The sequence below is a fragment of the Amblyomma americanum genome, chromosome 10 (assembly GCF_052857255.1).
Source record: "Amblyomma americanum isolate KBUSLIRL-KWMA chromosome 10, ASM5285725v1, whole genome shotgun sequence".
NCBI lineage: Eukaryota > Metazoa > Arthropoda > Arachnida > Ixodida > Ixodidae > Amblyomma > Amblyomma americanum.
This window is the reverse complement of record NC_135506.1, coordinates 21,259,933-21,272,905: the sequence shown is the minus strand read 5'-3', so window position 1 is coordinate 21,272,905 and position 12,973 is coordinate 21,259,933. Positions and strand designations below refer to the sequence as shown.

General features: G+C 47.9%; 1 protein-coding gene across 1 annotated transcript in view; it reads left to right on the top strand.

Moving 5' to 3' along the window:
* The window catches only part of AdamTS-A (ADAM metallopeptidase with thrombospondin type 1 motif A), a 463,942-nt gene that overhangs the window by 424,783 nt on the left and 26,186 nt on the right, over nt 1-12,973 (top strand). The window contains exons 18-25 of the mRNA XM_077640653.1: nt 764-890; nt 1,278-1,404; nt 1,724-1,934; nt 3,202-3,366; nt 8,084-8,257; nt 9,828-10,094; nt 10,777-10,947; nt 12,424-12,666. Coding sequence (XP_077496779.1) covers nt 764-890; nt 1,278-1,404; nt 1,724-1,934; nt 3,202-3,366; nt 8,084-8,257; nt 9,828-10,094; nt 10,777-10,947; nt 12,424-12,666 — 1,485 coding nt within the window. The remainder of the gene's footprint in view (nt 1-763; nt 891-1,277; nt 1,405-1,723; nt 1,935-3,201; nt 3,367-8,083; nt 8,258-9,827; nt 10,095-10,776; nt 10,948-12,423; nt 12,667-12,973) is intronic.

Genomic DNA, 12,973 nt, shown 5'->3' with positions numbered 1-12,973 from the left:
CCACCATCGACAAAGAAGCGCCAGTCCGGGGAGAAATTTTACCAGCGCGATTCCACCTTGATTGACCTCACAAGCATTCCTCCGTAAGACCACCATATTGGATCGATTGAGGCGCCTCCTCTACGTCGTGAGAATCGCCAATGCAAGAATAAAGTCGATGAACTGGATCTACTATGGCTGCTTATTTTTAGGTGCTTGATCATTATGCAAGAGACAGTAGCACAATACTAAGGGGAGCTGCAAGCAAAAATTAAGCACTTATCTTGCTGTTAACGAGAAAACCGGAATCTGAACGCTGCTTAAACTATCTGCCATGTATGCTAAATAACATTTCTCACTGAGCTCAGTGCAATTGGCACGGAAGATGAGACAGTTCTGGATGCTTTTCATAGGTTTGGATTGTCACGTAGCACTGTTCAAAATAGCATAACATTGTTTTGAAATTCTTCTCTGAGCTCAATGCAAGTCATGGAAGATGAGAGAATTCTGGATGCTTTTCATGGCTTCGAGTTATCGTTTAGCACTGCGTGAAATATAGCACAACATTGTTTTCTAGTTGCCCTGTAAGCACATGAAAACCGTACTATAGTTTTAGATCAGTCTTCTGGAGCGCTTGTCGTTTGATGGGTGCAGACTTGACACGTGCGTTTGTTATGTAATTCATCTTCACTCAACCTGTCTCTTTGGTCAATTTATCAAAAATACGAAAGAAATCTGCCATGCGGCAATTTACGGAAGCGTGCATTTATTTCCGCACCCTTAGGTTCTCACTGTGGGCAAAGTGGAATCACCTGATATCAGATTCCAGTACACAATGTCGATTCGGGACGAACGACGCTACTACTGGGAAGTGAGTCCTCATTGGAGCGAGTGCAGCTCTCTGTGCCAAGGTGAGTTTACTGGGCTTAAAGGCTCTCATTGAAAGTACTATGTTTGTTAGACTATCATAACTTTTGCTGGCCCTCATATCTGTGGTCGTTGGCCTGCCTAGCTGTCAGTCTAAACACTTACCTCAACCTTTAGGATGTGTTGTTTTTGTTTGGGTAAAAAAGTTGTTTGGATACAAAGTGCATTTTAGCTGGCCACCGTATGAGGCACTTGCTCAAAATGCGAATTGTGTGGTGTACACGATAGCTGCAGATGTAAAGTGCTCAGCTTTTTTAACTTGACTAGAGCCATTAGAACGCTGTACTGCGTGAAAACGCCATGACATAGCTCAGAATTCTAGGAATTGCTGAACGTTTCGACTCACGGTCACGCCGCTTTCGAGACTACAGGTCATCGACACAGGCGACCAGAGTGCAAACGGCGTCCGGACTCCGGTGTCGTGGATGACATCCACTGCGAACCCAGCACCAAGCCGCAGGGACTGGCTGAAGCTTGCAACCTCCACTGCACACTGTGGTACGTGCACCGTGGGCGGGGCCAAACAGGCGCTGAAACCGTTCCTTAAATAAGGCATTTCGTAAAATGCATTTGCACTTTTATGACCTCAACAAGGGCTGTGCTGAACAAGGGCTGTGCAAGGTTGCTAAAACTGTAGCGTTATGAAAAAAGTTTTGTTAACGTTGCACACATATTCCATGCAAGGTTCTCAGCTGCTACCAAAATTTGGGATGATAGTCTTGTCTAAGAAGAGAGAAGGCTTTTAGATGCACAGCGTACATCTTGCTTCTGTACGACCTGCTGATTCCTCGTGTGCACTTCGGTCGTTCTCCTCCAGGTGGCGCGTGGGAGAGCCGTCCGAGTGTTCGGCGCGATGCGGCAATGGTGTGCGGACTCGCAGCGTGCAGTGCGTGCAGCGTTCCGAGGGCGGACAGGAGACAGCGGTGCCGGACAGTCGGTGTGAGGCACACGAACCGAAGCCGGCCGAAGTGGAGAAGTGCGGCGAGCCATGCCGCAACTTCCGCTGGGAGTACGGGGACTGGCAGCCCGTACGTGCACGCACTTCGTGTCCCTCCCTTCATCTCCAGTGCCACGACGTACTTCTTGCTTTCGGCTTTTTGTTTATCGACCTAGCAGTATTGCAGTGTCCCACAGTTCAATGGGAAACTTACGATGTCCTTGGCCACATCTCCGTTTGCCTATAAAATCACCTTTGCTACTGTTAGTCCTACGGCTACCCTTTCTGCTGCTCATTCGCCACAGGAGTCGCTTGTCAGCTTCGACACAGACACTGGCCGCCATATACTTTGCTCCCTTCGCATCAACATACTGGCTAACCTGTCAACCCTTACAGCCATCCCTCGACACATCCATACACCTCTCGTAGTGAAACCCCTTCCTCGAAACGTCCATCCCCAATATCATATCCCTCGCTGCGTAGCTCGCGCTAATGCCCTCCTTATGTATTACGCGCAAGCCTACGATGCCATTTGGGTAGACGCCGCATGTATAGCGCATGAAGAGGTAGTAGTTGCCTACAATCAAACCCTACCCCACCCCTTAATTCACCGTCTTCCCTCGGGCTCTACGCTCGAGGAGGCAGAGGAGGCCGCCATCGCCCTAGCCCTTGCACATTCGGACGCCCAATACATCTTTAGCAACTCCAAAACGGCTCTGTCCAACTTTGCCAGGAGCAGGATTCACACCCCTGCCTGGCAATTGTTGAACCCCCCTGCCCAAAACTTACCGCGCAGGGTAGAGATCCAGTGGGTGCCGGCTCACTCTGGGAACCCTGAAAATGAGGCTGCTGATAAATTGGTCTGAGGTCTGATTTGCTGAGCTCAGGACAGTCTCGATTCAGGATTCTCAATGGAGCGAGCGCACACCTTAGCAGAGCTCACGCAAATACCCCGTTTGGACCGTCGATCTTACCCCCCTCCCCACCCCTCCCCACCCCAACAGATCCTTTTCAGAAGCCTACAGACCCGCTCTCTATCATCCTCTCAGCTGTTATCCCACTATTGTGGCACGTCTCCTGCATGCTCATTATGTGGTGACCCTCGCGCCACACTACGAAATACGAAATACATACGAAATACTTCCCTACCAGCGCCTTCCGAATATGAAGCGGAAGCTCTAACCTCCAGGCGACAGCAGTGGTGGCCTGGTGGTTAGTGCACCCACTCTAAAACGTCTCCGTTTCTTGGCGATCAACTGCCAGCTAATGCAGGACCATTACTGTTAGAAACTCTTAGCTGTTCACTGATATCTTTCTTATTGTGCCAATGCTCTTGTTTCCATCTTTGCTTATTTTAGTGTAGCAAGACGTGTGGCGGAGGAGAGCAGGTTCGCTCTGCTGTGTGTGTGGGTGAGAACCAGGAGAGGCATCCGGAGTCCCAATGTGACCTGTCGACCCGTGTCGTCAAGCGGCCTTGCAGCCAGGGTGACTGTCCGCGCTGGGAGCTGGGGCTTTGGACAGAGGTAAGCAGCTTAATTCAACCCACATGCGGTGAATTCGTTGAATGCATTGAATTCGTTGAATGCGTCGAATTCAACCTACATGCGCGTTTCGATGGAGGCGAAACGCAAAAGGCGCCCATGTGCTGTGTGATATTATTGCACGTTAAAGATCCCTTGGTGGTCGAAATTATCCCGGAGCCCTCCACTGCCGCACCTCTTTCGCTTTCTTCTTTCAATTCCGACTTCCCTCCCTCACGGTACAGTCGTCCACCGAGAAGCGAGACAGTTACAGCGCTTTTCCTTCCCTCGAAACCTTTTTTTTCGTTCTCATAGCAGGGCAGGGGTTAGGGGAAGCGTGGTGGAAGCTGGACATCATCATCATCATCATCATCATCAGCCTTACTGCACCCACTGCAGGGCAAAGGCCTCTCCCATGTCTCTCCAATTAACCTGGACAAAGGGGAACTCAAAGCGACAACGCATTCACTGTTCTACCAAATATCGAGCGAAGATGCATGAACACGCGCGCAAGTCTGGCACAGATCTCTCTCAGGCTAGTACAATACGTTGGATGATGCAAACGTTGTCAGTTTTTGTTTTATGTAGGAATGCATTTAACGGCTGCATTTTCGCCGCTCTTTGTCCGTAAGTTTTGACCATCTGGTTTCCGTCCGTACAAAGCCGTTCTTCTAGGACCTGCATCAACGCATACTGTGCTGCTTAAACGAGCTTAAAAATTTTAGTTTCCTGTTTCTTTAAACTGTTAGTTCACTAAATTGTTGATTTCAGCTGAGTCAACTAGGCAGAGTTTTAAATCAGCACCTTCAATACCGACGTTGCAAAGTCAGACACGGCATCCCAAAGGAAATTGCTGCAACAGGTAGCGGCAGTGCAGGAACTTCCAGCGCATGCGTACAGGCGGCGCGCGGTACGCGGCCCTCTAGAGAAGAAACTCCGTGAAGGCGGGAGATGGCGGCAGAGGTGGGTGGGCACGTTCTGCATTGGGATCAATAAGCGGGTGCACACTGACGGCGCGAGTCTATCGGCCAGCGCTCGAGATGGAAGGACCATTTTGACTCGCCTCTGAAAGTTTCACACGCTGTGTTTCATTGACCAAATACAACGGCGTCAACATCGGCGGAACCTCCCACAAATACTATTGCCAGTTCCTGAGTACGCGATCGGCTTCGTAAGCGACAGGCAGGACCATTACCATAGAATTGGACATACAGCGCGATCGCCTAAGGAAACGTCAGGCGAGATACTTGACTACAGGAGAGAAGGGAGAGCAAAAATGCTGTCGGAAGCGGAAACACGGGTCAGCACGAATGCATTCTTGAAGTAGAGTAGTCTACAGGCGTTGAACGAATTACGCCGCAACTTTTTTTTTTCAGTGATAAAATTGTAAGTGTTGGAAATTTTTTTTTTATGTGGGAATGCATTAATGTCTACTTTTTCACAGAAAAAAAAGAAGTATGTCACTAATTGTTCTGAAATTGTCAGAGAGAGAGAGAGAAAACTGATTTTCATGAAAGGCTAGGCTCCGCAACTTCTCGGTGAACACGTTAACTGCGCTGTGGTGTAAGGAATGAAGGAGTAATTGAAAGAAGAGGTGCCCTATTGAGGGGCTCCAGGTTAATTTCGACCAACAGGTGTTCTTTAATGTGCACTGACATTACACAGTACACAGGCTATGTTTTGTATTTTGCCTCCAGCAAAACGCATCCGCCACGGAGAAAATTGGCTAGGCGTTAAGAGGAGGATAAGAAAAACAAAGCGGGAGCTTGATGAGAGGAAAGCCAAGGTACCAGTGAGGCACACGAGTTTGGTGGCCCTTAGCATTGCTAAGAGGAGAACATTATTGAAGAAATGGCCATACATTCAAGCTGTAACCTCGCTTTGGAATTGCAGACATGATAACTTTTTTTTCTCATGACTCAGACTGAAATATGACCTAGCTGCAGGAGTCTGTAAGCTAGAAACTGTGCCAGATTGGTGTGGCACAGAAAGCACATGAGTGCAGAGCATTTGTGTTTACAGATGTATTCTAAGGGCGTTTACAAAACTCCGAACTAGCATGTTTTGAGGTGAGATTTTTTTGTCATATAGTGCTTAGTGCTTCTTGAAGGGAAGTTTGACAATATATAAGTACCCTGGGTGAAGCCCAATAAAGACTCATGCTGAGAATTATGCAAGACTTGTTTTGTTCTTACGGCTTGAAGGATGAGTTAAATTGGGAATGAAAGCATGCCTTTATGTGCAGCTAGAGCTTCCCTATCAAAAAATCTTGTATGATTTCATATGTGTCTCTTATGAATTCGTATGTGTTACATACGAGCTGTACTTGTCACAGTTGCGTCTCATATGAGCTTATATAGGCAGCATATGAATTATGTCAAGATGTGTGTCTCGTATGAACTCAGTGGACAGCATATGAATTGCATGTGTCAACATATGTGACTTGTATGAACAGACATATGCTTCATATAAGGTCACATGCGTCAGAAATTTGTCTCCTATGAACTTGATGAGCTATATGTGTCTAGAAACGTGCCTTATATGAACACGTTTTGTACGAGTTCACATGAGTCACAGTTGTGCATCGTATCAACTCATATAGGCTGAATACAAGTTCATACGCTTTGCAGATGTCTCGGATGAACACATATTTGCTGAATATGAGTTCACACATGCTGCAAATGTTTGTTGTATGTACTAGTGGAGCCCTTACAACCATGTATGACACATATTCCATAATCTTGTATGGGCTAGACACATAAGACACATACATACGAGATTTTTCCATAGGGATGTACAGGAATTTTTTCTGATTACCGTCACAGTTTTGTTCCCTAGCCATGGGAGCCTGAAGCTGAAGACTGGTTTCCAGGGCTGTTTGTGTTATAGTGCCTGGCATTTTTGATGCTTGGTATTGCCTGTAGTCAGTTTGCATGACTGTGATGAATTTATGTATAGATTCCTACCTCCTGTTAAATCTGTTTGCATCTTGAGTGCATGGATGTTTTTCAAAGCATGTGAATTTTATTTGTAACTGTGAATATTATTTCCGACGGTTCCAAGTCTGGATATATTTATACTTAAATCCAGTGTTTCCAGTATAATTAAGATTTAAACAAATGAAGAAAGCTTATTGGAAGAATTGCATCACGTGTTAAACAGCTTTCTTGTGATAATGTAAAATGGTGATGTGCAGTCACATGAATTGATCAAAAACAGTGTGAATTCCAGTGCTGTTTTATAACCATTTAATGCCCAAATTTTTGAAGGAATCAGGGAAAAAATTATCACCATGACAGACTAGGCAACGTGTACATATTCAAAAGAATATACATAAATTTTGTTGGCCCTGCTAAAATTTGAGACACCTGTATGGCATTAATAAGTAACAATTAGCGTTTGGCCCTTCTTGTGCAGCTGGTCTGAGCTTGTGAAAGATCGTACGAAGGCACTCAGCCAACTCAAATGCACTAGGACAGTAAATGCCTATTCATCCAACAAACGCCTCCCTGCTCTTCACACATCTACCTCTCTGTGGCAGCACATTTTGACTGTGAAGCACTACAGTCTACTGAGAACATGTCGGCATCAAACTTCGTTTGCAAGCTCTATTTGGTACTGAGTACACGACATGAAAACTCTACGTCACGAATTGGCGACATTGAGCCATGAATGGTAAATAAAACTTGCTTGAAATCTGCAGGAAGATGTTACCGTTACCAGAAATTCTCGTAACAGCTGATGCATGGCGCTTGCTAAAAAATGGTAGCAGCTTTCTCTTTGCTGTATTCATTACCATCTGACTTAGGGCTGTACTCTGAAGCTCCCATTATAATTGCTTGCTTTTTTTTTAAGGAAAGTAAATGGCGCAGTATCTGTCTCATATATCATTGGACACCTGAACCGTGCCCGCCCTAAGGGAAGGGTTAAAGGAGGGAGTGAAAGACGAAAGGAAGAGAGGTGCCGTAGTTGAGGGGTCCGGAATAATTTCGACCACCTGGGGATCTTTAACGTGCACTGACATCGCACAGCACACGGGCGCCTTAGCGTTTTTCCTCCATAAAAACGCAGCCGCCGCGGTGGGGTTCGAACCCGGGAATTACTGCAGCTTTTCGTGGCAGTCATCAGCGAAGTATTTTATCTCTCATGCTCTTTGCCAGTCAGGGTCAGTAGTACACTGAATGCCAGCCGAGCAACCTGCAAAATGTATCAACCACTATCAGTAGTTGTTAAAAAGGATACTTTTTGCAGATGCTGAAAGATTACTTCCGTATGTTTTTGTAACAAACTTCTCCATGCACAAGGAACTGCAGTACTTCTGCAAGCTGTCTTTTGGTTGCATAAAAGTGCGACTTAAAGGAGACAATGTTTTTAGACTTCATTCAAGCAATATCGCTCCACTTATACGTAACATTTCACGGTTTCCGAAAAATGATGCAATGCTTGAGGAAAATTTTCTCCGCAGTCCATAAGTAATTCAAGCATCCTTCTAGTGCTCCGTTAGAATCTACATTCCAAAAGTGGCGCTTAAACTGTCACTCGCTCTTACCCAGGTGTAAGAGGTGGCATGTAGCGATGCTTGAATTGGGAGACAGGGTTCCCTATGTGCTGGGCAGCTGATGGCAGACGCTGTCGCAAAAAGCGGGTACGCTCTGTCGCGTTAAGTTCCTCCCACGTGCCTCGGCGTGCCGTGGCGGTGTGTGATGTCGCCGTGGCGCAGTGTTCGGTGACGTGCGGCTCGGGCCACCGGCAGCGCCCTCTGTGGTGCCAGCACGGAGACCGTGCCGTGGCTTCGAGCTTCTGCCACCCGGCGCCGCGACCGCAGGACATGGAGCCATGCGAAATGCCACCCTGCGAGGCTCCGGCGCGATGGCACCTCGGGGAACAGGGACCCGTAAGTTGAGAGCCGCTGCTCACAGTGGTTGATCGAGACATGCAGGAATGGGCGCAAGTGGCTTTGGGGAAAGGTTATCATATGCGGTCATGAGGTTACTCCGAAATAACAAGGTGATGTTGGTATATGGCGTAGTCACCGCTGGAAAGTGCTGTTTTTGTCTCCCGGTGAATTTGGGAGCGAACATACTAGCAGGTATCTGGACTCTGAAGACAGCACACAGAAAGCAGTAATGAATTAGACACTTCGTTTACAACTGTGCAAGCAAGATTCGTTTTTGTGTTTTAACTTCTATGTGTGGGTTCCCGAGAAGGAATGTGCAGAAATATATGTTCAGCCACATGAGATTGTCGCAAACATGGTCAGCTAACGTGGCAATAAAACTATTGAGACTCGCAGCCACCCAGCCACTTGCATTTGATGATCAGCTGCTATTGTCGTCGTGGTAACCTGCGCTCGTTATTTAAGACCGCATACGTACACATCGAAATTGTGACTGATATTGTCCGTAACTACAAAGTATCATAGGCTTGTAACAGACTAGACCATTCTTACCGCACTTGCGAAATAGTTTTTCCATGACTTTTCAAAAGTCCCTGGGCAGGTAGGAGATAATTGAATGCACTTGAAACGATCGCGGTTCTGACTAGACTAGGTAAGATTTGACACTATGCGCCTAATGAAGTCACGGATGGTGCATGGTTCCTTGCGTTGAGTGTCCTGTAGAGTCAGTGTAGCATGTGTACACTGTGTCAACATGCGAATCTGGCTGTTCACAGAGGGTCGGTCTTGTGGAGATAAGTGTGAATGCATGCCGCATGCTTTTTGTGTGTTAAAATTTGATTTGCTGTTGTATTGAGCACAATGACATGATGATTGCACAGCTGACTAGCTCTTTTACTGTGCTATGTGGCTTTCACTCAACGTGGTACTTTCTTATGTGAATTCAGATCACTGATGTTGCTAAGTCCTTCACTGTTCATAAAATCTTCAATTAATGTAAATGCATTGTAAATGCATGAAATGGCTGTATTCTAGCAACTGTTGCGGCATTGCCCTAACTTTACACCCACTTCTCTGCTGCAGTGAGAGGGTGCGCGTTTTTGAATGGCGTGATGCTTTGTAACAGAATTGCCAGTTAGCCTGAAGTAGCTTATGGGGAAATAGCTCTTTTAAAGTCGCATGCTGCCTGCAGTAGTTTCCATTCGGCCATGTGATGCGCTTGCTAACTAGATAACGTGCACTCATTGAGTTGTGGCTTGTCTGACCATGTGGTGCCTGTAGAGGTGCAATGTGGTGCCTTGACGAGCTATAACTATCTGAAATGCTTTTTGCAACCTCGAAAACGCTGCATGGCTTGCTTGGTGGTAATGCTCTCTTCCGAGATGTGCAAAAACATTGGGCCATCTGGAGCAGTAAATCCTGATAATCGACATTTAGACATCCATGCCCAGATGAACTGTGGCACTCTCGCTCTATTACATGCGTATTAGTTCTTGACTCTCGGTCAACTTGAGGGAGTTCCTAATAGCCTGCTTGTATCATCATTGTGTCCCCTTGCGGCACCAAGTGCTCCGTCACATGTGGAGGGGGAGTGACGTACCGGAACGTCACTTGCCGGTCGGTGAGCGGCGCGGTGGTCGACGAGGTCCACTGTCACGGGTCGCCGCGACCACACGAGGCATCCGACTGCAACCGGGTGACCTGTCCCTTGCCGTGGCACTCTCAGTTCACCATAGCGGACAGGCCAGGCGGGGTGACGTCCGCCGCTTCGGAGCATCCGTCCACTGGACCGCGGTCCAACTTCGCCGGCTGGAAGTCGGCGCCCTGGTCGCAGGTACGAAGGTTCTCGGGAATAGAGCTGTTTGCAGCGTGGACTTCACTTGTTCAAGGTCAAGGACTACTACATACAACATGTCGCACAACCTCAGAAATCAAAATTGCAGAGGGTAGAGAGCAAGTCTGCATTGATACATGACTGATGTCTGGGCTGTGGTCTTAGCGCCATAAAAAATGAATTTTTTAAAGTTCATCCTGCGTCTCACCAAGATTAGCACTGAGGAACCTCAGTTACCTCCATTTTTTGTGCTTGGACAGGGCGGAATTGTGGCCTCCACTGGCTTGCGCCGCGAAGGTGAAGTTAAGGCTCTGATATATGTTTAAACAGAGCAGCTTGAAACATTCACTGCGGAGCCCATTTCAACGTGGTTCGCCTGTATGCTGAGAGTGAGAGACAGAACTCTTGGCCAATACCAGGAATTCGGGACAGCTCCCAGCCTGTGCCGCAAAGCCTACTGGCCTATCACGTTCTCTTCTACAGCCACATGGTTATTGCCTTTCTTACATCACGAATGATGTCAACGTGCTGTTTTTGCATGTTCATAGCCATGCGTCACGCTGCGGCAGCCAAGAGAATTAGAAGCGTTTGTCCCTAATTCCTGGTAATAATTTCTGCGGATCGCATGAGGCTTTTGACTCGTATGCCTTCGATTCGACCTGTTCGTGCCTCGTGTGTGCAGTGTTCGGCGACCTGTGGCAGCGGAGTGCGCAAGCGCCAGGTGAGCTGCATCAATGAGGTGACGGGTGCCATTTTACCGCACGAAGAGTGCTTGTATGCGATCCGCCCCAGCGTGGCCGAGGCCTGCGACGCGGGTACCTGTGGCAGGTGGCAGCACGGAGACTGGTCCGCGGTCAGTATATTTGTCGGCCGCGCGTAGTGTCTGTGTTTACGTGCATGCGACGGCCTGTACAATCGTGTCGCATGACCTAGTGATGCGTGGCAATGTGGTGATGCCCTAAAGTTTACGTGCATTCGTGTAAAAGTGGCGCCTCTTTGAGTCGCTTGTGGAAGGCGGAGCACTGCGCTGCTTGCAGGCATCGGTGGCGATGCAAAAAGACAACGTTCTCAAGCCGTCGTTGAACGACCTCTTTTTTGAATTAATGCGATACGCCACCGCCGAAGTCGACTTACCGTTGTCAGTCTACACCATTTGCCTCATAATATGATACCCTTTCTATAGGCATCATCCCAGTTTAGCGGAATACGATGTTCACAAGCGTTCACCTTTTGGGATGTGCTGCTTATGCATTCATATCTACGTTTGTGTGTATGTTCTCGTGAACAAAGGCCTACTCTAATTTGCGGTTCGCCATTTAGCTGTGAAAACACTGCAGGGGTCGTGTGTCTCCCAATAGTAGTCAGTGCAGTGGCGATCGTGCTACGGCTGCCATGGTTGTGAGTTTTGGGGTGCAGAGCCTGGAACAGTCTTTTGTTGGCCATTTTCCTGTAGCACCAGCTCCAATATTGAGTAGCGCAGTATTTTACGAGAGAATTAAGTTCTTGGAAATGCGTCTGCCATTTTCGGTCGAGAGTCCACAGAACTGTGGCGAAAATATCGTCGAGCTACTGAAGGCTGCTGTGCCTGTATGCTGTTTGCTTCCTAACTCCCAGAGCATTGAACATAGGATAGAACTGTGAACCCGATCAAACTTGAGCACTCTCCTGCAGCGCAGAAACCTTTGCATGCACTGTGCAAAAGTTATGTTCCCAAACAATTTTTCTTTGGCCTCTTGTCAAAACGCGAAAGGCGCCTGTGTGCTATGTGAGGTGAGCACACTTTAATTAACCCCAGAAGGTCTGAAGCAATCCGAAGCTACCCTTCACTACACATCCACCACAGCCCACGTGTCACTTAAGAACGTTAAACCCCACAATTTATAATTTTTTTTGCGTCTGGCCCTCTTATGAGGCACGTACTCCTTGCCTTTTACTTGCTGTAGTTGATTGGGCTTATACTTTAGGGTCACCTTGCATGGGCCATTTTCATTACGAGAGCAAGCCATATCTCTCGCAGAAGTTCCCAGACCATAGTTTGTGAGATCGTAGTGGGCATCTGTTCTTATGATCTCGCTGCCATCCCTGCTCGCAGCTCCTGTACGTTGCTGCTAAAGGGACATACCGGAGAGGCATTTCACTAGCGATTTAGAGATCATGCAAACAAACATAAGAAAGCCATTCCTTCCCCCTCCCTCATTGAGTTCGTGCCTTCCTTTCTAGAATGCGTGCGTTCATTCAAGTGATCCATTCTGCATTCTGTAGGACTGGTAGGGTACTCGTTAGGCCTATCAGCCAGAATTTTGACATACTCTCCCTTTTCTCTATGCAGTGCTCGTCCAAGTGTGGGCCCGGTGTGTCCAGTCGTCGCGTGCAATGCTTCGTGCGCGACAATCTGCGCGAAGTGCTCCCGGACAGCCAGTGCGACGAGGGAACGCGGCCCAAGCAGGAGCAGCCCTGCCAGGGACCCTGCCTGGGCCCAGGTGGCGTGGTCTTGTCAGACAGCGGCAATCACCACCCTTCGGGCAACCACGTTGAGGGACCTTACCGCTGGCGCTTCGGCCAGTGGGGAACGGTGCGCGACTAGACTTCTTTCTCCGCTAATGCTCCACCAACTGACAGTGGAGGAGGGGGGAGAGGTTAGAATTAAGTTTGGTGCATAATAGCCGCAGTAAATTGCCCCCTCCTAGAAGTGAGGATTAAGCTACCAAAGGTGTTCCATGCTGTCCTTCCTTTCTCGGTGACGGATGAAAGGACAGTGGTGGTAGGCGGTTAGTCAAACAAGGTCCTTGAGGCCATCCCATAAATGCAGTATCAGCAGTTTTTCCCTGGACACTGGGAGGGGAGGGGCTTAGAACTTTCTATAATGTCTCCTTGATTTA